The 24525-nt window shown below is 36.3% G+C and overlaps 1 protein-coding gene and 1 non-coding gene across 2 annotated transcripts; both read left to right on the top strand.

Moving 5' to 3' along the window:
• The first annotated feature begins 841 nt into the window (after window positions 1-841).
• Window positions 842-4281, top strand: LOC106051380 (mid1-interacting protein 1-B-like). The gene has a single exon (XM_013206558.2). The coding sequence runs from the start codon at window positions 1161-1163 to the stop codon at window positions 1686-1688; it is 528 nt and encodes a 175-aa protein (XP_013062012.1). The 5' UTR covers window positions 842-1160; the 3' UTR covers window positions 1689-4281.
• An 8825-nt stretch (window positions 4282-13106) lies between these two features.
• Window positions 13107-13270, top strand: LOC129923225 (U1 spliceosomal RNA). Its single transcript, XR_008775152.1, has one exon. It is a non-coding gene; the product is annotated as a U1 spliceosomal RNA (small nuclear RNA).
• The last annotated feature ends 11255 nt before the right edge of the window (window positions 13271-24525 follow it).

Raw genomic sequence — 24525 nt, 5'->3', positions numbered from 1 at the left:
GAGTAGAATAGGTTGAAAAATGTATCCGGCCCGCGGGCCGTATTTTGGGCATCACTGGTATAGTCCATGCGATAACAAAGTAATATTAAATAGCCGTGTTGGTGAGATATTGACATCCGCTTTCCTGGGCGTGGCTATATTTTCACAAATATAGATATACCCTCTAAGCCTACATGTCTAGAAGATCACTTCCTTGTGTGAATAGACTATTGACCTCATTGACCAGGGTGCCAACCGTCAAATGATTCCCCAATATTTATAATAATAATAATAATTGGATTTAAGTTTTTTTAAAGTGATTTTTTTTTTACACAAAAATCATATTACTGTTCCAAAAGAGCGACAGACCTCTCACTAGACGCTGTTTGGTTACCCCTGATCTAGATCTAGAATATGCACTGCTTTTATCGACACCATTGCGTCATCACTTCCGCTTTACTTAGAACCCAAACATGACCTTCTCCCTTCGTCTCCACGCGACGCTGGATTCCAGTAATGTTCAGTTGTAGCCCCAGAGGTCTATCTATGGCTCGTGTGATGGCCTGGTCGTGAACAGTTCCGAATGTTCCCAGTCACTATGTCACACTGGCGATAGACCTATGACTGGATATTTTTAAAACAGGCAGGCCTAGGATATCATTGATAACATTCTTTCTTAGTTTGTTTCGACGCCTTGACTACAGAGTCGACAGCGCCTAGCGGCGAGTCCTTGCTAGTCACTCCCTTTGCTGCTGATATTTTCTAGCCAATCAGCGCTAAGATCATTGACCCCCATATTACTCGTATGTTTTGTGTCGGTTTGTCCTATTTTGTTATGGGGTGGTTAGCTTTTATGTTGTTAATAGTATAAAATAAACATAATTAAAAATTAAATTAAAAGGGATAATATTAACATACAAAGTTTAAATACTATTTATGTAATATTATACGGTTTACGTATATATAATTTTACACAACTTTGCGAACAAAGTCCTTGTTGAGCTGGTCTATTTTACCCTCATTGGCGAAATCCACTGGTCCTACTTGTGTATGCAATAGTTAAATTGACAATCCACCGGCAACGTGTGAGAAGAAGCGCTTCTTGATTAGCCAATGTGTATTTATACATCAGTTTGCATTGTTTATTAAACTAAAGAACTGTTTACTAGATCTACAATCATATGAACAAAGAATCAACCATGGCTAACATCAACAGAAGACGCTCAACTCCATCAGCCGACGGACAGCAATCTCTAATGACTGCAATCAATCGGTTCGTACAGGCTGTAGATTTAATGGACGACACAGTGATGATTCCTTGCCGCCTGAGGGATATCCCCGTAGAGTCCATACCTATACCTTGTTTACAGGAAGAAAACAATAACAAAGCTGTCATTCCTGCCATTCCGGTGAGTGGTGATCTTTACCATTTTTATGCAATGCTACATGCTATTCGATCGGAAATAATAGCAGGACCACTGCCAATCGTCGACGACGATCAAAGCGATAACACAGACGATTCGGTCGATGAAAGTGACCCCATCGGCGAGAATGCCAAAAAGACAGCCGCAGCTTTCAGATATCACCTCAGAGGCTTGTTTGGACTCTTACATCAGATGACAGAAACAGCTAAATATTTAAGTAATCGGTATGAGCGAGAGGTGACATGTCATAATGGAATTTCATCAGTTTCTTCATTCAATATGTGATTCAAGCTAAAGATCTTATATTCGTCTTTCATTTATAGGACTAGTTTTTTCGTCATAAGTTACTATAGATCTATCCTTTGTGGTTTAGATCTATGTTTCATCTCCAGGATAACAAAACATTTTTCATCATAGCACACCCTTCAGCTTCTAGACAAAAAAATGGAATTGACAATATTCGCAACAGGAGTAGATCTAGACTGTCTAGAGTCTACTTACTTCCTAGACATCTGTATAAATCTAGTCTAGAGTTTTTTCCAGATTCTTGACATCCTGATCACACACAAACTGAATACTATCTATATACAACAAAGAGTAGTCTAATCTACTCTATATTCCTGACCAGATAAGTCCAAGATTAAAAAAAATAATTGTGTGTGGGCATGGATTATTTTTATTCTAAAAATGGAAATAATGTTGATAGGAATGAAAAATACAAAATAATTGTTGTGACTTGTTGTTGGGCTTTAAACCTAATAAGACTTGGAATGATGGACACATTCAATCAACTTTAGTGCTTAGTGATACTTAGTTTTTGTTTGACTTATTTCATTTGAGTTTCATTATACTTTTGTTATTAGGTTTTATATAACATTCTGCTTCTATTTTTTTGGTGTAAATAGTATGCACTAGAAATTATTTAATTTCTTGATTTTTATTTGCTCTCTGCCTCAGGCCTTGCTGCTATACTCAAAATTATTTGCATACTGTTAAGTTCAACAAGTGCAATATAATGAAAATGGTTTTGTTATATTGTGAACAAAACTTGTTTTCTTTAGTGCCACATTTTTATACTGTTTTTTTTTTTTTGCTCCGGTAGGCTTAATTTAGCTTCACTTACCTAGTACTTTAGGAATTGATGGTACTAATTGGCCTACTAAGTAAAAAATTATATTGAAAGTAGTAGTCACAGCTTTGTTGAAATGCTTGATTTCTTGAAACCAACAGTTCTTAAAAATTTCAAACTCCTTACTTAGTTATGTTTTAATCATCTCACTAATTTAAAAAAGTTTTGTTTTCTAATTAAACTCAAAGTTACCTATATATGAGAATTCTGTTTCATAGATTTTTATATTCATTTCAAAGTATTTTACAATTATAGAATTAAAGTCACCATAAATCTTAGGACTTTAAAAGGCAGATTTTTTTTTTGTTTCAAGGATTTGTTTCAAAACTCATATTGAAAAAATTCCATCTGTATTGTACTCTTTATACATATCATTTTATTTATTAGAAACTAGTGACTGCTTGATAATGATATTGTGCTGTGTAAATTAATTTTTAGATATATATTTTTTTTTATTAAACCATTGCATTGAAATTTATTTATTGGACTTTACATTATTAGAAAGAAAAGAAAGAAAGAAAAAAATAATTTAAATTGAATGCTGAAATTACTAGAAACATATATTTTGTTATAAATAGTTCATTTATCTTAAGTTTCTCTTTTATCTGTTTTATAAAAGTAGACTTGACAGCCTTTTTCTTTTTTTTTGCCATTTGATGCAGAAAAAAAATTCAATCAAGTAGACTTTAAATTTTAACTCCTGTTTCTATAAATGAAACGTATTGGGAGAATAAATACTTGAGGGTATCAAGTAGTTTTAAGTGATCATCTCACAATGATGAATTTCAATAAATTAAATAGATGTTACAACTTCTCTTGCCCACTTGTAGGGGCCCTCATAATGTAAGCAGTTTGATGTTACCTCCATATATATTGCCATTTCAAATGTTCTCTTTTAAATTATTACTGTTAAACTGGTTTGGCGACACAAGGAAAGACACTGTGAACTAGTTATGCCTTCATTTAAGGCGTGTTATCAGGTTATTTTGAGTTTATATTTTTCCCTAGAAGAGCATTTCACCTTTGTACATACATATATATATATTTTTTTCTTTTCTCTTTTCTTTAATGTACGCATTTCTCTCTTTAAAAAAATTGTTAGGGTATAAAAAATATATATATATATTATTAAATTTGGCATAGATTTTCACCTTCCCTTATAGCTGTATCACACTGCAACATAAGAAGACAACATAGCAGCCATATATATTAAATTTGTTAATTGCTAACAAAATTGGCTTAAGAGGATTAACAAACTTTGGCCCATTTACTTGACTAAATGCATTTCCGTTGGGAATGAAAGGGCTGTCTCTATTTGACATGACATTCTCAATCATTAAGAATGCCTGTGCTGCTGTCTGAACTTAGTATTATTGAAGTATGCCTGGTATGTTTTGGCTGTCGAGTACCACACTTAATTGGGTGTGTTTCATTTCAGTTCATACTCTCTCATAGTGTATTTAAGACCACCTGAAAACTTGGGATAAAACTGTGAAAAGTGTTAAATGCTATTGAATGGTTATTAAAGAGATAGTGAATGGTTACAGAATGCTTGGTAAGATATTCATTGTGCACTTGACCAGATTTCTAATGTTAAGATCTTACGTTATTTCAAGTTAAACAATGCAAAAGTTATGTATGTTTTCTACTTTTGTTTAGCGATTATGGCATTTTTTTTGTTTTGTATGTATGATATTACATGTATTGAGCTAATTGATCTGTAAAATAAAATATTTTTTTTGGTCAAAATGTTGTAGCCTATATATAATATTTGTTTATAAATGTGAACATTATCTATTAATTACAGACTTTTTAGACATTATTTTAATATAATTTAAATGTTTAAAAAAAAGATTTTCATTGATTAAAAAAAAAATCAAAATATGAAATAAATATAATACAATTAATTAAAAAAAGCTAGAACATGCAAAACAATAATTAAATGAAGAAAAAAAAATTAGAATGATTCATTTTCTCTGTTAGGTTAATACTTTTAGATAAAATAAAATCTAACATTAAACTTATTAGAATTTAATATATATTAATTAAACTAATAATAATATATATTAGAAAACATTAAAAAAAAAAGTAAAATCGAGCGATAACCTTTAAAAAATTATTTAAGTCTAACAATCAACTTTAAAAAACTGGGTAACAGAAAATGTAACAATCAACTTTTAAAAACTTGTTTTATATATATATATATATATATATATATATATATATATATATATTTATATTTATATATATATATATTTATATATATATATATATATACATTAATCAAAATAATTCAAGGAGCAAATAATAATGGTCAGTTCTATTGTTGTAAAGGAAATGTATCTTAGTCATTCATGATGCTTAAAAATAGATTACTCAAATTACAGTATGATGTTTTAAATATATACATATGGCATACATTTGACAGTCATTTAGGAATTATAATGGAACATTTTAGACAGACAGCAGTGGAAATACAAGAAATCACACCTTTACCTTTCTCTGTCCTAGTTATAGACAAAAAACCGGGGAGAGGGGGGGGGGGCAACAAGAGCAATTACTCTAACCTGCACACATTAAAATAAATGCCCTTGTTTATTGGGAAATCAATTGGATGAAATGTTTTGGGCTGGATCTTAAAGCAGATTTGGTTTACCTCCCTGATTCTTGTATTAATTTATGTGGCTTCAAATGTATTCTTGGGTGGGGAGAAACCGTTTCGTCACTGGATAATACATGGACCAATTGAATCCTAGATATTGTTTTAAACATGTTCTTTATTATCTATACATTTAAGCTACCCTGTGGCGTTGTTTTAAAAATACATTCCAATTCAACAATTTCTATGGATACTATAATGTGTCATTTTAAAATGTTTCTATGTTTTGGGGGGTCGTACGTTCTATGCATATTAAATTTAATAAATGGGTCTCATAATAGTCTTGTTAAAAATCTGGCAATACGAAGATATAAGCATGAAGGTTTAGGACATCACTTGAACTTTGTAAACTTCCCCTTGTTTAATTAAAGATCTCTAGGGCTGATAATGTAAGTAAAGAAAAAAACAAAATTATTAACAGTAAATCAGTGGCTCTCCCATGCACTTCGTTCATAGAATGATTTAATCGACAAACAACCGAATACATGTATCAGGAAATACACTTCCATTCAAGCAGCTGTTAAGTTGTGGCCAGATTTCTACCAAGAACCAACAGCACTGCCAAGAGATGCTGCCAAATAAATCAATCCGTCTAAATATGTATACAGGCTGTCAATCTGGGGCTGGGCAACACCTTTCATGAAGGGGCAACTACTGAAAATAAAAAAAAGTAAGTCCGTCCATCTATAACCTTAAGGTGTCTTAAAAGGCACTTCAGGACAGAGGCTAAAAACTAGAGTAAAATTAATAAACGTAACTCTGAACAATAACTTACAAAAACAACCGTAAAATACTGTGACAAAGAAAAAAGAGGCACATCTCTTATTTCATATACTTTAGGAAAAATTCAAACCATTGCTCCTTCCATAGTGCCATTAGATCAAGGAACTGGTTGTCTGGATCAGCACAGTGAAATTCACATATTAATTTGCATTACTAAATTATCCAATGGATACGCGCAGGACGTAATTATCTTCTTTATTAAAGCAACGTCTGTAATTTATATAAGATAAAATCGGTTGTCTATTTATCTCACTCTGGAGGAGCATAAGACCTTTAGGTAGTTTGCAGCACAGTGCTACACCCTGGGGTACCGTTTGCGACGCCGCTAAATTCCTAAAGTTTATCGGAACATGCCGTTTCTTCGGAAATATCAGATGCAGGGAGGAATTGCAGTGTGGGCGACATCTTACCAACCATAGCCAATTCCAAACATTTCTTCGAGGCGATCCATAGTCGTTTCTGGACTGAAGGCGACCATATTATTTATCTCACTGGCGGATCCATTTGACCGATCGAATTTTTGAGAAGAATTTATTTATGTAAAAATTAGTTTAATTTAGTTACCAACACGAAATTACGCTAGCAGCATAGTCGTATTTCAGGCTGTTCTTAAATTGTAGCGAACTCTCTCAGTAATAAATTATTTCACGCAATAATCTGTTTTTCTAACAGTCACTGGTCTCCATTTATAAATCAGGCTAAAGCATGAGAAAAAACAAACTAAAGCAAACTACAGCCAATTTTTCATGGGCGTTCCCCGATGGTAATGGTTTAGTTTAACACTCCCTTCCCTTGAATAAAATATTTCATACGTCGATCTGCTTTCCTCGAACTCGCTGGGATTCATCAATAAAAATTTGATTTTTGACCTGCATTTAATTTTGTTTGAACAAAAAGCAGGATATCGCCCTGACGCTTCAGAAAAAAAAAAAGCCAAGCGTCATTTCCAAACCCCTCTAGCTAGCTAGGAAGGGGCATCAACAGTGATGTCCATAGGAATGTTATTACCATGGGAATCCCATGGGAAACGTCCCATGGGATGGGGCAGCATAGATTTGTATTTCCCAAGGTAGTCGATAGGCCTACTTGATATTGTAAAAATAAATTTAGGTTGCAATTTGCAGTTGCGTAAGTGCAACAAAATGGCCGACCAAAAATATGAGTTCTAGGATCTAACTAAAACTGTGGTTGCACACTATACCTAAGCTTTCATGAATTTAATGTTTTTATTTGAACTGTATTCATATTGATATTGTAATTGGCATCCCATGGGACTATGGGATGGGATGGGATGGGATAGAAAAATATGTCCCATGGACAACCCTGGTCATCAATGTATTTCCACTCCAGACTTACTGTAACAACATTCGTTACGGTACGTAAAATTTAGATACCAGTGTATTATATGTACTGTACATTTATTCTCATTGCTCATCGTTAAGCAGCTAACAATTTCTGAATCTAGGTCAGTAGTTGCTCCAGTACTGAGCCATGGTCACCTTGACCTTCACATGAGTTATGATTTCTGGTTGTCATCAACGAAGGAACTGTCATCCACTTTTTTTACTTTCTATTTTTCTATTTCTATTTTTGATTCGCTAGTGTATAGGGTTAGGTTTTTAAAAACGCTGTCCATCCGCGAAAGTCTAGCTACTACTGCACCTGTTATTTCATTTGATTTTTTGTGTGTTTTGTTACGTAACAAATGTTCAGATCCCCCTTCCTCCCTTGTAACAAATTGTAACATATTTTACCACCCCCCTACTGCCCCCACACCCAATTAGCCGTTATGTAATATCCTTTGTAAAGCATATAGCTCTTTAGGGTGGCTTATGACATGGTAATGCAGAGAGGTTTAGAGACGGGAGTCTTGCCACGCAGAACAGCCGGTGAAAGAAAGATTTACTCAAATTGATTGATACAATCTCCATAAATACAAGCGAGGTTTTAAAAAGAACCGCTAATTACTGCCACTTATATGAAAATTAAGAGGTTTATCTCCCTTTCTGCTATATAAAACACAATTAATTAATTACTACTAAATAATTGACCAATTAGTTAATTTTTGGATAGATTCGTGTATTGTCATCGACTATGAATCATTATGCAAAATTTCAACTTGATCCGAGAATGAGAAGTGGGAGGAAACACTTCTGAAAGCGTAATTAGGGGATTAAATCTATATTTACATCCGCATCTCTCATTAAAAAGCATTTATTCCCCTTATTTCGATCTCAAACATAAAACTTAATCACCAAAAAATAATTGACTAATTGGTTAATATTTTTGATTGGTTAATGTCTTGTCTGGTTCAATGAATAATTGTCTAAAGTTTTAAATTGATCCGTGTAAGGGAAATGGGGGAAAAAAAAAACATGTTCAAACTTTTTACCAGACAGACAGACAGAGTGAGTTAATAAAAGCTCTTTAAACCCAGTATTTGCACTGTGCTAACATGTTCTATGCATGGCTGGACGAAATGTGGGGCCCAACTTAATGGATACTTGCTAGGCTCCACCCTCTTTCTTTTGTACAATACCAACTATTACTATTAATCAGATCATTATACCAACATTTGTTATAACACAGGCATAAAAGGCAACTCAAGCGCAATAGATGCCTGTGGGACACTGTGGGTTAATTAAAGTTACGTCACCTACACAAAATATGTTAATCCTATAAGTCTTGCATCTTTACAAGTCTGTGACAAGAGACATAACTGATATTAATAGGCCTATGACTTCATGTAAAGTACGAGGCCCCTGCCAGACGTGGGTCCCATTGGAGCAATCGGTCACATCGGCCTAAAACCGGCCCTGGTCTTATGTACCGGTATGAAGGCAAATGTAAAAAAAAGGGAATGCGTGATTGTATGTTTGGAGATGTTTTTTTTTTCTAATGCTTTTGTATAAGCTATAGTGAACAACAGTTGAAGCAGTTTAAAAACTACAAGCTTATCTGCTTGTCGGCTGTTACCAAACCTTGGCCTTACATTCTAGTGTGTTGCCAACGATGACACGCGGGCATATATAAATAGATCTTCACGTGGCCATATCACGTGGGGATTATTAATTAATGCGATGATGCAATTAAGAACTGACAGTGAAGACAAATGGCGCATTCTCACAATGCAAGATTCTTCTATAAAGTCTTCATTACTTGAATTGAAAATCTGGATATTATTGAACATCTTTGATGTCATTAGAATCTAGAGTAGGCCTAAGCTTTACAAGTTTCGGAGATTCCTTTAGATTTGAAGTTAATTACTCCTTATCCCAAGTGATGCCCAACTCTCCCGGCGGGGAACGACGGCGGGAAAGGTTCGAACCCTGGACCATCCCATCGAGACCATGAAACGACAACTCAGAACGAGTACCTAGTGCCTAGAGTCAGTGGCGTCACTAGGGTGGGTGTCACCCGGTGCGGTCATCTCAGGGTGCCCCCCCCCCCTTTTAAAAAATCATTTTTTTCCCCGTTTGTTTGTTGCGCTGTAATACATATAGTTTATCAATTGTTGATTTCAATGTATCTATAGTTCACTGGGTTTGCGTAGTCATGTGAAACTCTGCACGCACCCTTAATCTTCAGAATCGAAGACATTGCCATTAATCTATAGTTCAATTTTACAACAATGCAACCATTAGCGAATTACACTTTTTTTTCTGGATTTCAAACTTGAAAAACTTTAAACTTTATCAAAGTTAATGTCTTTAACGGTTTCATTTTTAATAAAATTCCACTTCTGTGAAAGTGTCGTTTGTTCCTTTGTCTCAAAACGGTTCTTAATGTAAAAATCCTTTTTCCCATGACGCCACTGATAAGCAGATGGTAAGAAACAGTTAAAGGCTTTGTTAATGATTTAGAGATATTTTTTAAGGTCTTAGTGGCCTATGAATCATACACTGTCAACGTTTATGTTCTTTAAGAATAACTTTTGTTGCCTATAGAACAGCGGTTCTCAACCTTTTAAGCTCGGCGATCCCTTTTTACAACCCCCACCACTCTGCCGCGACCCCCCCCCCCCGACACACACATACAGCAATAGAAGAGTAGGCAATAACAATCCATATTTTCGATGGTCTTAAGCGACCCCTGGCAAAAGGACAATCGACCCCCAAGGGGGTCGCGACCCACAGGTTGAGAACCCCTGCTTTAGAAGATCCATTCTCGGTCATGGTATTTCTGTTTAAATGTCGCCTTTTAGAAAATCATCATATACGCCAATATTTTGAAATTGACATCTACAATACTTTGCTGGTTTTTAAACTAAAGAATTTTTCGGTTGGATTGCTCCAAATTTATCTGCTACATCAATGATTGTTTCCAGGACTTGAAGCTCAGAGTTAAAAAACGATCAATGCACATAAGAATGAACCTCTTTTTCTCTTCTTAAATAGTAAGTCCGGCATCTTGCTCGCTTGACATTTTCTTCTTGTTTTTATTTTTTTTTCTTCTGAATCACAGTGCCTTTTTTTTTTTTAGAAGTGCATTTTTTTTTGTTATAACATTTTGCGCTAACGTTTAAAGCTTATTTTGAAGAAAAGGTTTAATTAGTCATCACATTGTCAATAGTTTAAGGATAGGCCTAGTCTTGAGTATCTTTGGCCTTCTAGTACATCTTCCACCTCCCTTCCAAAAAAAAAAAAAAAAAAAAGATAGGTAAAATAAAAGATCTTAACTTTACTCCTCTAGTGGTAATAATTTCAGAACGAAAAAAGTACTTCAATAGTATCAACATATGCTAGGCAAAACGCTAATTTCTGAAAAAGAAAGTTGACCACATAAATTAAGTGAATGTTATACACATCTATTAAATAGCTATTCTGTTGGTTTATAATACATTTCCTGAACTCCTCCAAGGTTCCAGACATTGAAGCTGCTTTTTCATCTTTGAGCTCCAACCTCATCTTTGAGCTCTAACCTCATCTTTGAGCTCCAACCTTATCTTTGAGCTCCAACCTCATCTTTGAGCTCCAACCTTATCTTTGAGCTCCAACCTCATCTTTGAGCTCTAACCTCATCTTTGAGCTCCAACCTTATCTTTGAGCTTCAACCTCATCTTTGAGCTCCAACCTTATCTTTGAGCTTCAACCTCATCTTTGAGCTCCAACCTTATCTTTGAGCTCCAACCTCATCTTTGAGCTCCAACCTTATCTTTGAGCTCCAACCTCATCTTTGAGCTCCAACCTTATCTTTGAGCTCCAACCTCATCTTTGAGCTCCAACCTTATCTTTGAGCTCCAACCTCATCTTTGAGCTCCAACCTTATCTTTGAGCTCCAACCTCATCTTTGAGCTCCAACCTTTTCTTTGAGCTTCAACCTTTTCTTTGAGCTCCAACCTTTTCTAGACACTATAAGAAAGTAAGTTGATCTCATCAGTTGTTTTTTCGTCTCCCATAAAATCGTATAACTTCTGAATCTCATATATGTGTGTGCTATGTCAGGTGTGATATGTCAGGTGTGTTGTCAAAAAAAAATACAAAGGTGCTTACAGTCATTCTGACACTAATATCTTTACGTCGTTTGCTAAAACATGTCTAAACTTTTTAACATTACCAATGTGCTTTCAGCTATGGGTTTCATGATTGCATCATTTCCATCATCTCATTGAAATTCTTTATTCAATAAATACTCGTTGTTAATGTGGTCACGAAATGTCAAATATTCTGCTTTTTATAGAAACAGTCCTTTCAATATATCTTTCCATTGTTTTTTTTTTTTCTTTATATCAATCATAGCAACGACTTCCTTGTCAAATGTATCTGTAGCCGGATGTTCTTGTTTTCCAATTTTTCAACCCAGATGAATTCTTCATACGTCTTTTAATATTCCAATGTCGGACCTAATTTTAGCCACTCAATAAATTCAGTTACAAATTTCTACTTTCATTTCATTACAATTAGTTGAAAGTAGTCGACAACAACAGAATACAGTTTGTTTATTTTGCTATTTAGTGGCTACATCGTCCCATTGGGAAGCAATCAGAACCATTCTTCCTAAAATATTCAAGTATAACAAGTGTAACATTTGTAACATTTCGTTATTCTATAGCTTCTTGTACAGAAAAATGAAATCATCAACATACGAAATCTCAATGGCTATTGATTGGCATCCTGATATTACGGTGCTAGCTAGAAATTTAATCTATTCGATTAAAACATTTTTTTTAAAATCAAAGCAGTATTCATAGACATAAATGCAGCTGGTATACAGCTGAAAAAAAAAATGGCTTCGCGTTTTCCTTGTGACGTTAAGTATGATATAGCATTTTAAACTTTTTTGATAGAATTTCATTAAAAAATTAAAATGTGTTTAGTCGAAATGAAACAAAAAAAGTAGACTGATTTGCTTATTAATTGTGAATACCACGTTCCAATATTTAGCCAGTGTCATTTTTTTAAAAATTGTCAGTTATTCACAAAGTGCATTTTTTTACTTGATTGTCACCTCCCTAACAGGTGTCACCCGGTGCGGACCGCACCCCCGACCCCCCCCCCCCCTAGTGACGCGACTGCATTGGAATACCCCACGTCATCCTCCATGACTGCAAACCAGTTGGTCCGCGGCTGTTTATTCACAACTAAAACCTTACATCTAAGGTTCCTTCCCCTATCAGCCACCAGGAGACGTGCTGGGCAGAAGATTTTTTTTCTATAAATCTCTACACGACTGATGCAGAGGTTCCGACAAATAATGAATTATTTTTCTTTGTCTATTATGCTATCGGAGTAACTGTATAATATAGTGAACTATTTCTCAAGAGAAATCAACTACGCTTCGAAGCAGCCAAAGACAACAGACAAGTGGCATAAGCGTGTATTTTTTTTAAACTACAATATTATGTCAATATGCTTAGGGGAGGTAACTAGCTATCTCTTTACACAATTATTTGAAGATTTTTAATTTTCCCTATTATATGTTTGAAAAACAATATATTTAACATTATGTTTCAATTAAATAAGAAAAATAATGTGTAACTGCACAAAAAATATTTTAACCATCTGTAGCATATTTGCGCATAAAAGAAATATATATTTACTATTAAACAGCCTGTATTCTCTTGTAATATTGCAAAGCTTAAGGTTGTTACATTAAATTTTTAGAGACGACCGGATGCACCCCACACATTTTCATACTTACCTGGCATAGGAGAAACGGTGATCACTGCGGCCGTTCCCCCAGGTCGAGACTCACTCATTGCACATCGGGTGGGCTGAAGCCTGCGATCACCCCAAATGTGGGTGACTCGGGTGCGTAATTTTTGCGTATGGGGATCTGCGTTCGCGCAAATCCCTGAAAAGAAATAAAATTATAAAAGGTTTGAACTTGGGATAATCTTGAGGAAAATAACATGCAGATTGTCATATTTTCCTCTTCAGCGCCTGTCAACAAATGTCTATTGTTGTTTTTTTCCCCACTGGCATAGAGATCTGGGTAGTTCCAACTCTGAGAGAGACTACTCATATCCCCAATAACCAGACATTTTTCCATGGTTAATAATTTGTGTACGATCAAGTTTCTTGTCTGGTGTGCAGTAGCAGTTCAAGATATTTAGATTTTCTTCTGAAAGACTGAGCTTTGTGCCCATTTTTTCTGTTGCGTGTCATTGTTATAAACTGTGTTTGTGATTGTAATGGTAGGGCTAAAATGTATTAAATAGTTTTACTCTACCATGGCTTGCACGAGATGCTGAGATTCTGGTCAACAGGTCCACGTGAATGTATGTAGGGGTAGATGAGATGTGTGACTTTGAGGTTAGTTGGTGACTGGACTCTGTGAGAGTGAGGATAGTTTCAGAGTCGGAGACTATAGTTAGAGTTAGCCGAGAGTTGTGAGTGTAGGAATTTTTTCTCCCTATCAACGATAGTCCATGTTGGACGATGTATTTGTGTTGAAGTAATCTGATGACAAGTGTGTTACCTGTATGTGAGCTTAAAGGCACTACGCCTAACTGATCCTTCCAGCCTTGCCACCAATTGGAGTTCGTCTCTCTCAGAAGACTAGTGTGTATATATGTTATATAGCTAAGAAAAGTATTTTATTAGCTATAAATCTGAGTTGTGTCTCTTTGGGAGATGATGTTAATGCTCCACTGCTAGACGATGTCGTCAAAAGATGGATCAAATGGCTTGGAGTTGCTCCCCAGTAATTCAAACAACTAGACAACGACCTTCACAACCAGCCAGGGCAACCCTATATAAAGGCGGTTTGTGATAGTCATTCTTTATAAAAGTGAGGATTCCTCCTTTGGGACTGCGTACTTTGTCTTGTCTGATACATTGTACACTAATCAGTTGAGTTTCTAAAATACAAGCTAGGCACGTTTATTTCTTTCTCATGTGGAAATATTTTTAGAGCTTCCTTACTATTATAAAAGAACGAGTAGTCATTCTCTGGCGAAGACAGGGTCGAGTTTCGTTAAAGGGAAACAAAATTCATCGTAGTCCCTTTATCAGTTTCCTCCGAGGAATTTTCTGGTGATGTGGCAGGTCTGCAGAAGTACCGCCCTCTGACAGGCATCGAGAATGTTCCTAGGAATGCCAAAGGCCTTGAAGGTATCTGTGAGGTCAGTTGTTATTATTCCCTCGGTTGATATGGCAAAGGGGTATATTGTTATTTTAGATAATTTCCATAAACGCTTAATCTCCAAGCCAAGGTTCCCATATTTTCATTGTTTTTCCAGTTCACTTTTTTTTTTTAATTATGATTTAGTGGTACGGCGATGTCAATAAGCGGTCATTTCTTTTTTATCGATGAGCAGCAAATCAGGGCGATTGAAATCTACCGTTTTGTCAGTCAAAATAGGCCTATCCCAGTACAGTAGATGATCCGTAGACTCGAGAACCTTTTGTGGTGAGTATTCGTAATATGGAGGAGTATCCTTAATAATAATAATAATAATAATTTTATTTATAAAGCGCTGTTAACAAACAAAATGTAGGCTCAAGGCGCTGTAACAACATTACAAACACAAACACGAGTGCTAAAAAGGACAATTAATCTAAAAAAGTTTTAAACAGATATGTCTTAATGTTCTTCTTAAAAGTGGTGTAGCATGTCTGTCTGGTGAGTTCCAAACCTTTGGGCCGTGCAATGAAAAAGCCTGCAGATCATAGCTTTTGAGGGAGAAACGTGGCACCACTAAAAGCGTTGAGTCCATTGAGCGCAGGGCTCTCTGGGGGACATATGGAGTAATCAGTTCGCTAAGGTACAAGGGCATCTCATTGTTATATATACACTGATGACAAAGTGTGGCGACCTTGTAATCGATTCTCGCTTTCACGGGAAGCCAATGGAGCGTGCGCAAGAGCGTAGTAGCAGAATCTTGTCTAGTTTTTTTAAGAACTATTCGAGCGGCGTTGTTCTGTATACGTTGCAGCTTGGCTATTTTGTCATCAGGTATACCTGCTAGCTTGGCGTTGCAGTAGTCAAGGCGGGAGAGTATAAATGCCACAGCTAGCGTTTTTGTTGACTCCGTTGTTAAATATGGTCGGATCTGGCCTAATCTGCGCAGCTGCAGATAAAGACCTTTGCAGAGCTGACTTATGTGTGGGTCGAAAGATAGTGTTGAGTCGAAGAAAACTCCAAGATTCCGCACTACATGGACAAAAGGAACATGGCAGTTCGTGATAAAGAGAGAATCTGTGCTTTCAACTTTTGAGACATTGTTCCTAGTGCCAATCTTAATTATTTCTGTCTTGTCTTCGTTCATCTTGAGTTTATTTTCAACCATCCAATCGCTCACCCTTGCAACGGTACTACTGATTTTCTCGGCCAGATGCGACACCTCTGAGGGTACTGATGAATCGTATAACTGTGAGTCATCGGCAAAGAAATGGTATAAGATGCCGGTTGGCCGTATGACACCGCTGAGTGGATATGTGTACATAGTGAACAGTACTGGGCCTAGAACTGATCCTTGGGGTACTCCGTACTTCAAAAGTAAGCTTGTTGATTCCGTCCCGCTAACAACGACACTTTGGGTGCGTTCCTTACCAATCAAATTGTGTGTCAAAGCCAGGTGCTGGTGTATTAGCTTTGCAATTTGGTTATGGCGACCTAGGTAGGCAGATTCCGATAGGACTGAACATCCCGCCATTATGTGTTCAATTGACTCACCCACATTTCCACATTTTCGGCATTTGTCGACATTATTGAGCTTTAGGATATGTTTCTCGTAATTTTTGTCCTAATTACTCTGTCCTGTATTGCTGTGACAAAGCCTTCAGTTATTATTATTATTATTATTACTATTATTATTATTCGTTTGGATATCCTATCTGCATTCCATTTAAGGACTTTTTTTAGACTTTTAGTTGTAAAGTGTTGGCCAGAAGTTTGAACTTTCTGATCACTGCTTCTGGCTTCACAAGCTCGCTCAAAGAGTTTCGCCCCGTTCCCTGCGTGGCAGGATTTCACAGGCAGGACGCCACATCTATTAGAATGGTCATTGAACGAGGTTGTGTTCATTGTATTATGCACCACGGAGGCCCATTGAGCCCAACGCCAGCCTGCTTTCCTTTCTCGTTAAACTTTGATCATTCAAGATCATTTGCATTGCAGCAGTTGTTTGGTCTCGGAGCTGTCTCTTCTGGAAGAATTACTATCCCTAGCATCATCTCCCCTGGTTAAATCGCCCTATACTCACTTTTCGCAATCTTGATTTATGAGATGTTTTTAGTGAATATCCTAAGCATTGGATTACAGTGGCGTCACTAGGGTGGGTGTCACCCGGTGCGGTCATCTCAGGGTGTCACCCCCCCCCCCATTTAAAAAATTATTTTTCCCCCCGTTTGTTTGTTGCGCTGTAATACATATAGTTTATCAATTGTTGATTACAATGTATCTATAGTTCACTGGGTTTGCGTAATCATGTGAAGCTCTGCACGCACCCTTAATCTCCAGAATCGAAGACATTGCCTATATGTATAGCTCAGAGAGCTCAGACGTAAATGAGTATTTCAGAGAAATAGAACACATTGAAAAATACTGTAAAGATAATTTTTTATTATTAAATGTAAAAAACCCAAAGAAATGAAAATCGATTTTCGTAGGGAAAAGGAGAATGATATTGTTTCTGTAGCTGGAGAGACTATTGAAATAGTGAAAACATTTAAATACCTTGCTACTATCCTAGACAATAAACTAAATTTTGCTGCAAATACTGATTATATCAGCAAGAAAGGGCAACAAAGATTACGATTACTGAGAAAACTGTCCTCGTTTAATGTTAGCGAAAAGGCCTTGGCTATGTTTTGTCATATCTGCAATACTTTAAGTGTCAATATCACTGCCTGGTATGGCAATCTGAGCATTAAATATAAAATAAACTTTATAGAATCCTAAATGCTGCTGGCAAAATCATTGGCAAAAAACAAACCCCATTTGGGCAGTTGTTTGAGACAAACATCTATAAAAAGCTAACAAGATCCACTTAATAAAAAATCACCCTTTGTGTCAGGATTTTGTGATTTTACCATCACAAAAGAGATACAAGACACCGATAGCAAAGACAAACAGACACAAACACTCTTTTGTTCCCCTGGCAATCAAATCATTAAATAAGAACAATCTGGTATAAACTTTGTCACATGTAAATTATGAGTGAGTCTGGTGTGAATGTACACTTTGGTTTCTTATAGTTATAATGTTTTTTGTTTGGTGTAATGCACAAATTTTAAGACAAATTTCCATACGGACAATAACGATATATATATATGCTATCGGTGTCTTGTATCTCTTTTGTATATATATATATATATATATATATATATATATATATATATATATATATTAATCATGTAGAAGCTATTTCCCTTATTCGATAAAAAAAAACTGTACATGAAGCGTATTGTAAGTATAGCAATACTTTTCACTGGAAAATCGGGTTCGCGATAAAAATCGGGTTCGCCGAGAACCGAAAACCAGTGTATATGTGTATGGGTGTGTGTTATATATACGCCTAGTTTTATGGGGTGAGGTTTTTCAAAGAAATTTCCAGTCTCTCTTTATTTGTAAAGCTCTGGATCCTTCCAATGGGGCAAATAGTATAAAGGTTCCCCTTTCAGACCCTGCGGTCTATGGGGCATATGATATGGATGTCATCTGTTTCTGTGGCCAAACAGTTAACGAGGATGTCTCGTGGCCAGTATTAACGACCAACCGCATTTACTTTCCCCAACTAATGTCAGGTACCCATTAGAGTTGGGTGGACCTAGAGGCGCCCTAGGGATCCCGAAAGTTAAAATCCCCAGTCTTCACCAGGATTCTATCCCGGTTCGGAATCCAAGCGCTTTGCCACTCAGCCAACGCGCCTCCGTAAATGATGTAAAGCTAATCTGTTTTTATGGCCGACAGTGAACGAGGGTGTTGTGTTGCAAGCACAACTGCCACCCGCCTATGCTTCCCCAACGTAAGTGAGGCTCCGGATCAAATCCCAGTTTGGCCTGGATGAGGTCCCTCAGTTTGGAAGCCTAGCGCTCTGCCTTTCGGCAATTACGTCTTTGGTTTTCAAGAACGAGCCTTTTATGTGTATTGTTTATCGTGAAGTGTGAATGAGGTGTTAATTGATTTTCTACAGTAGTTCGTGGATGTATTTGGGACTCACTAAGTTGGGATTCTGTGTCTATGGGCATCTATAGCCTATATTAAATACCAACCTGCAAGACACAATTAACACACACCGGTATTTTTTTAAATTTATAATAATAAAAGGATAACTTATTTATTACAACCTTATCACCATGTTCCCACTACTACGTAATACATTCGTGTCTGCGAAATTACATAATGATTTATTTTATTCAGTATGTCTTTAGTTACATCGATCTCTTGTACTCAACACAAAGGACAACATGACAAAGCGTTATAGACTTGGTGGCGTAGTTATTTTGTTGCATATTTTTTTTAATTTTTTTTTTTTAAAAGGAAACCTCAGAATTTGCGCTATTCAGTTTTAGCTTTATCATCATAGGAATCCTTGGGCCTTGGGCCTCTTTTCTTTGCCTCTTTTTTTGGGCTTTATGTGCCTCTTTTATGGGCCATCTTGCCTCTTTTGTGGGCTTTTTTTTTTTTTTTTAATATGTTTTAATTGTAAGTTATCATAATTCACAAGTATTAAATCATAAACAATTGAAAAGTGATTAACCTAAAAATATAATAACAGTAATAGAAATATTATTTAATATCAAATGAACCCCCTAAAGACAGAAAAATGATACAAGTATACTCTACTTCAGAACAATCAACACAATGTCAGATATCCCTGACCCCCAACACCCTATTTCTGAAAAACTACATGAGAATTGTACAGCATTTTTTAAAGTATAGGATGAATGCTGTGAAATTTATCTGCCATTTTTGCGACCTGGTAACAAATATATTTGAAAGTGGGGATAATATATTTCACTTTTTGAAAGTAAAAAAATGGTTCGTCTAGTTTGCATATACTCAATAGCGCTGAAAAAAAATGTTTTCGCATTTAATAGCTTAACAGACACTGGTAAAAAGCGTATTATCTTTAGATTAGGAATATAGTCTCAATGCGGAAAGATTTTTGGATTAAAAAATAAAATTGATCTTAACATCAAACGTTGTCGTCGCTGAACTGGATCAAAGGTTGAGGTCATTGACATAGATTCTGTTGATGTAAGCGAAAGTTTGATCGGTCCTTGGGTGCAGAGAAGGGCAGTAGAGGCTTAGCTGATCCTAGTGTCTTGATTTTATGATCTGTCGACCAACTGTTTCAGATATGACATTTTTTTAGCAAAATCAATGACTGGATGCACTAGGAGAAATATGTATGACTTCATTCCCTGCTTAGGCCTACTACTCTGAGGCTATTCCATTTTGAAAAAAAACAACAAAACAACAAAGCTTATCTAAAGGGGAAGAACTCCGTCCTTAAAACTATATCTACCAATAATGTACAAGTTATTTCCCTTATTCAATATCAAACAAAATAATAACCAATAATTAATTGACTAATTGAGTATTTTCTGTTTATTGAGTCATGTTTTATTAGGTACCATCAATAAATGTTTAACGTATCAAGTGGATCAGAGAATGCGGGAAGCAGAAATAGCGTAAACAATTATTTCAAGGGACTAAACCCAACAAATTTAGCCACATCTGTGAATACTGAAGTATTAGTTTCCTTTGTTGCTATTAAACAAAATAATGAATTACCAGTAATTAATTGTCTTATTGGTTTCTTTTTATTACTGAAAAATTCGTGTCTTGTCTGTGTCAATAAAGAATTGTTCAAAGTTTCTTGATCCGAGAATGGGCGTTGGATAAATAACGTGTATACAATTTTTACCAGACAAACAGACAGAAGGAGTGAATTGATACAAGCTTTGTAAAATAGTTAAATTATTCTTCTGTACCTAAAAGAGATATGCGTTAGGAAGACTTTCCATTGAGTTGGACAAAGTTAACTGTTGAAATGTAGCAGAAGTTGTCTTCGAGAGTTTCGAATATGGGGGACAGGAAACTACACGATTGGAAAATTCTTTTGTTACCAACAGACATCTCTTCGGTAAACAAATATTCGCGGCTTCTCTACGCACTGTAAGGTATCCTACCAATACGTTGAAGATAAAAAAAAAAACAAAAAAAAAACTCCTTTCAGACCTTGAGACCTATAGGACACATAATCTGTTTTTATGGCCTACGGAAAACTAGGGTGTCATTGGCCAGCACAAAGGCCAACCGCCTTTACTTTTCCCCAACTAATGTAAAGTACCCTTTAGAGTTGGGTCAACATCTATGAAATTTATAGGACAGATGATCTAAAGGTCATCTGTTTTTATGGCCGACGGTGAACTAGGACGTCACGTGGCCAGCACAACGACCAACCGCTTTACTTTCCCCAACTAATCTCAAGTACTCAGGGGGCGCCCAAAACTCCCGAAATGAAAAATGACAATCTTCATCGAGATTCAAACTCGAGACCCATCGATTCGGAAGCCAGGCGCTCTGCACTCATCCACCACTCTCTCCATAAATAAAATAGAATGTTGGATTTATTGGAAAAAAATTCTCCAAACCAAGGATTTGTTACACAATATTTTTAAAGTCATTCAGACACCGACACTTAAATAGGCTGCCACATAACACAAGAGTTAAAAAAAAACCTCAGACACGCCATGTCAACTACCGTGAAGCTCTTAGCATGATACCCACAAAGTTTATATCAACTTATTCTGTCTGTCTGTCTGTGTGGGTTCCCCCTCTTCCATTTCCCATTCTAATCAAGTTGAAATTATGCACAATAGTTTATAGACAACACGTAAACTAATAAAATAATTAACACCAATTAGTTAATGAAGTGTTAATTAATTAATTAAGGGGAGATGAACCTTGCAGTAATGAGCTATTTGGCAGTGATTGTGCGGTGCTTTCCTTATATGTTTTTTTTTAAAAAGTATTTTAAAAATGTTATTTTGAATGTTTGGGTTAGAGTTTGGCCTCCACATACCACAGCCGAAACGTGCCTCTGAAGATTGCTATATAGATCTATACTTTACTATCTCAAGCTTGAGGTTAGCCACAGGCACGCTGCGGTGCTAACAGACTGCATTACACAATCTCAGGTTTAGAAACAGATACATGAAGGTCACGGTCAGGTTAGAAAGTCTGCCTCGTGCTAATGTCACGCGGTTCTCATGCGGAAACTCAAGAAAAATGAATTTACATCAAATGCACTTTTACAATAATAAAAACCAAAGTAGAAAGGCCAATACTTTAGGCTACTATATAATGATAGCGCTGATATTGTGATGCATTGTGTTATATGTGTCAAGCGTGTTAGATTATAATTTGTAATGCACACATTTTAACTTATAAATAATAAAGTTCCCCTTCAGACCTTTCGGCTCACGATCTATAGCGCAGATGATTGAAAGGCCATCTGTTGCTTTTGTCGACAGTAAAAGTAAAGTTCCCCATTCAGACCTTGTGGTTTATATGGCAGATGATGTAAAGGTCATCTGATCCATTAACGGGGGTGTGATGTGGCCAGCACAACGACCAACCGCCTTTACTTTTCCCCAGCTAATGTCAGGTACCCATTAGAGCTGGGTGGACTCAGAGGCGCCCGAAGATCCTGAAATTAAAAAATCCAAGTCTTCATCAGGATTTGAACCCCTGACCCTGGAAGTCAAGCGCTTTACCGCTCAGCCACCGCGCTTCCCATTGTCGACAGTAATTAATTAATAATTTCTTTAATATTTTATTTACGTAATAGATCTCTAGGTTTGGACTTCACATCGAAATATAAAGTCTGATTCGAGACGAACATGAAGTCATTTTAACAAAGCTTTTAACAACCCACTCTGTCTCTCTGTCTGGCAGTGGCTTAGGTAGGGATTTGTGTGCCCGGGGGTTTGGCCTCTTTAGGGGTCCCTGCACTTTGACATTCGACATCATGACATGAGATAATGTACTTAATGAGAATATAACTTAATAATATAGAACTCAGGTTACTACCTGAGAGTAACACCGCCGGAAAGAGTTAATCTGTTTGGAATACACACACCAGGGTCACTAACTTATATAACAACATGAATAGCAAGATTACATAGCTGTGGCGTTATATTTAATATTGAACGTAAGAAAAAATTTTGACACTCGTTTGAGGTCCCCCTTAAAACTAGTAGTACTTTGGAATTTGGTCCCTCCTCCTCCAACCCTAGCTACGCCCCTGCTGTCTGGCACTCTGAACATTAAAAATAAAAATAAACTTCATAGAATCCTAAATGCTACTGTTAAAGTTAGCGTCATTGGCAACTAACAAACCTGTTTGAGACAAACATCCATAAAAAAGCTAAAAAGATTCTAGAAATAAAAAATCACCTTATTCATTAAATAGAAATCTAATATAAACGTCTCACGTGTGAATTATGAGTGAGTCTGGTGTGGATGTAGGTCTACTGTTTGGTTATTTATAGTTATAATGTTTTGTTTGGTGTAATCAGTAATGCACAAATTGTAAGACAAATTTCCTTAAGGACAATAAAGATTATTATTAACATAAAACCAACGTGAAAGGAAAGAGCAGATCCAGGTAGCAAAAAATACATGAAGCACTGAATCCTAACTTAAAAATTAAATACAATAGCAAAACGTAATTAAATACTCAGAAGGACATTAAGATAAAGGCACATTTCTTGCTCCACATGCTAAGACAAGTTCCTATAAGTGATCCCTCTTCCCTGTTGCCATTACATCACGGGAAGGGTTGCCTGAATGACGAATCGATGATTAAGCAGAGTTTAAGTCTAATTAACTAGAAAGGATGGATAGGCGTAATTATTTATTGTAAAGGCTAATCTGAAGTTTATAAGATAAGATTAGCTTTCACCATGAATGTCTCCACAACATCACATCTATATACGTTTGTTACAATGAATAAAAAAAAATGACCGTAAGTGTGTAAGAGACTAGAACGGGAAGTTGAATGTTGGGATACCATGAAAGGATATTAAAGTTTGTGTGGGTGTTCATGTGTAAAAAAAAAGTGCCCCTTTCCGACCTTGCAATCTATAAGGCAGATTATGTAAAGGTCATCTGTTTCTGTGGCCCACTATTGGCTATGGTATCGCGTTACAAAGGAAACGACCAACTGCCTTTGCTTTTCCCTAACTAATGTCACGTACCCACGTGCCCTTTACGGTTGGGTGCGCTAGGGGGGCCTTTGCGATCATGAAAATTCGAAACCCCTGTCTTGACCAGGATGCGAGCCCGGGGTCACTCGTAATGGACGCCAGGCGTTTTGCTACTCATTCCCCCACCACCATCGTGTATGTGAATTTTGTATTAATATGTGGTTAATTTCCTATTAATCAGTGTTCTGTAAACCATACTATATAATCTCAATATTGGATTTAGAAAAGGTGCAGCACAGATATTAAGTAGATCATGAAAATGTTTGAATACAGTATTTTCAATTTATGATCAGGTCTCTGAACAGACGTCACAACTGAATGACACCTTACAGATTTCTTAAACGGAACTAATGTACTTTAAGGAAAGTATTTAGAATGTGCATTTGTTTGTAAAAGTCAGGGTTGTGTGATGTAATCTCCCCATTCAAGGTCACGCCCGTTGATAAAACTCCAACAGATCAAGATTTTACTGATGTTTTACTTTTACAAGGACACTTCAATACTTTTATTGTGTTGTAGCTATCGTCTCAAGGCCATAATCTGCAGGACATTTAATCTATAAGTTCATTTTACTTATCTACTGTTCTACTCAATGCTTTGATATCCAACCTAAGACCTGTGGGTCATAACCGGCCCGTAACGCGGTGCTACCCGGGGATCTAGGCATAATAAAGCTCTGCGACTCTGTTTCATCGGTTCCAAGAGACTTTTTGTTTTGCACTGTGATGCAATGTTAAGTCTGTCTTAAACGATACGTGCAGTGGAGTAGCTAGAATGGGGGGGGGGGAGGGGGGGGAGAATTCGAAAATACCAAATACCCAACGCGCTAACCACTGTGTCAGTGAAGAGCTTATAAAATAGAAAATAGAAGGTTTTGTAATT

This window comes from Biomphalaria glabrata, chromosome 15 (assembly GCF_947242115.1).
Source record: "Biomphalaria glabrata chromosome 15, xgBioGlab47.1, whole genome shotgun sequence".
In the NCBI taxonomy this organism is placed as follows: domain Eukaryota; kingdom Metazoa; phylum Mollusca; class Gastropoda; family Planorbidae; genus Biomphalaria; species Biomphalaria glabrata.
This window is presented reverse-complemented; position numbering and strand designations above follow the sequence as displayed.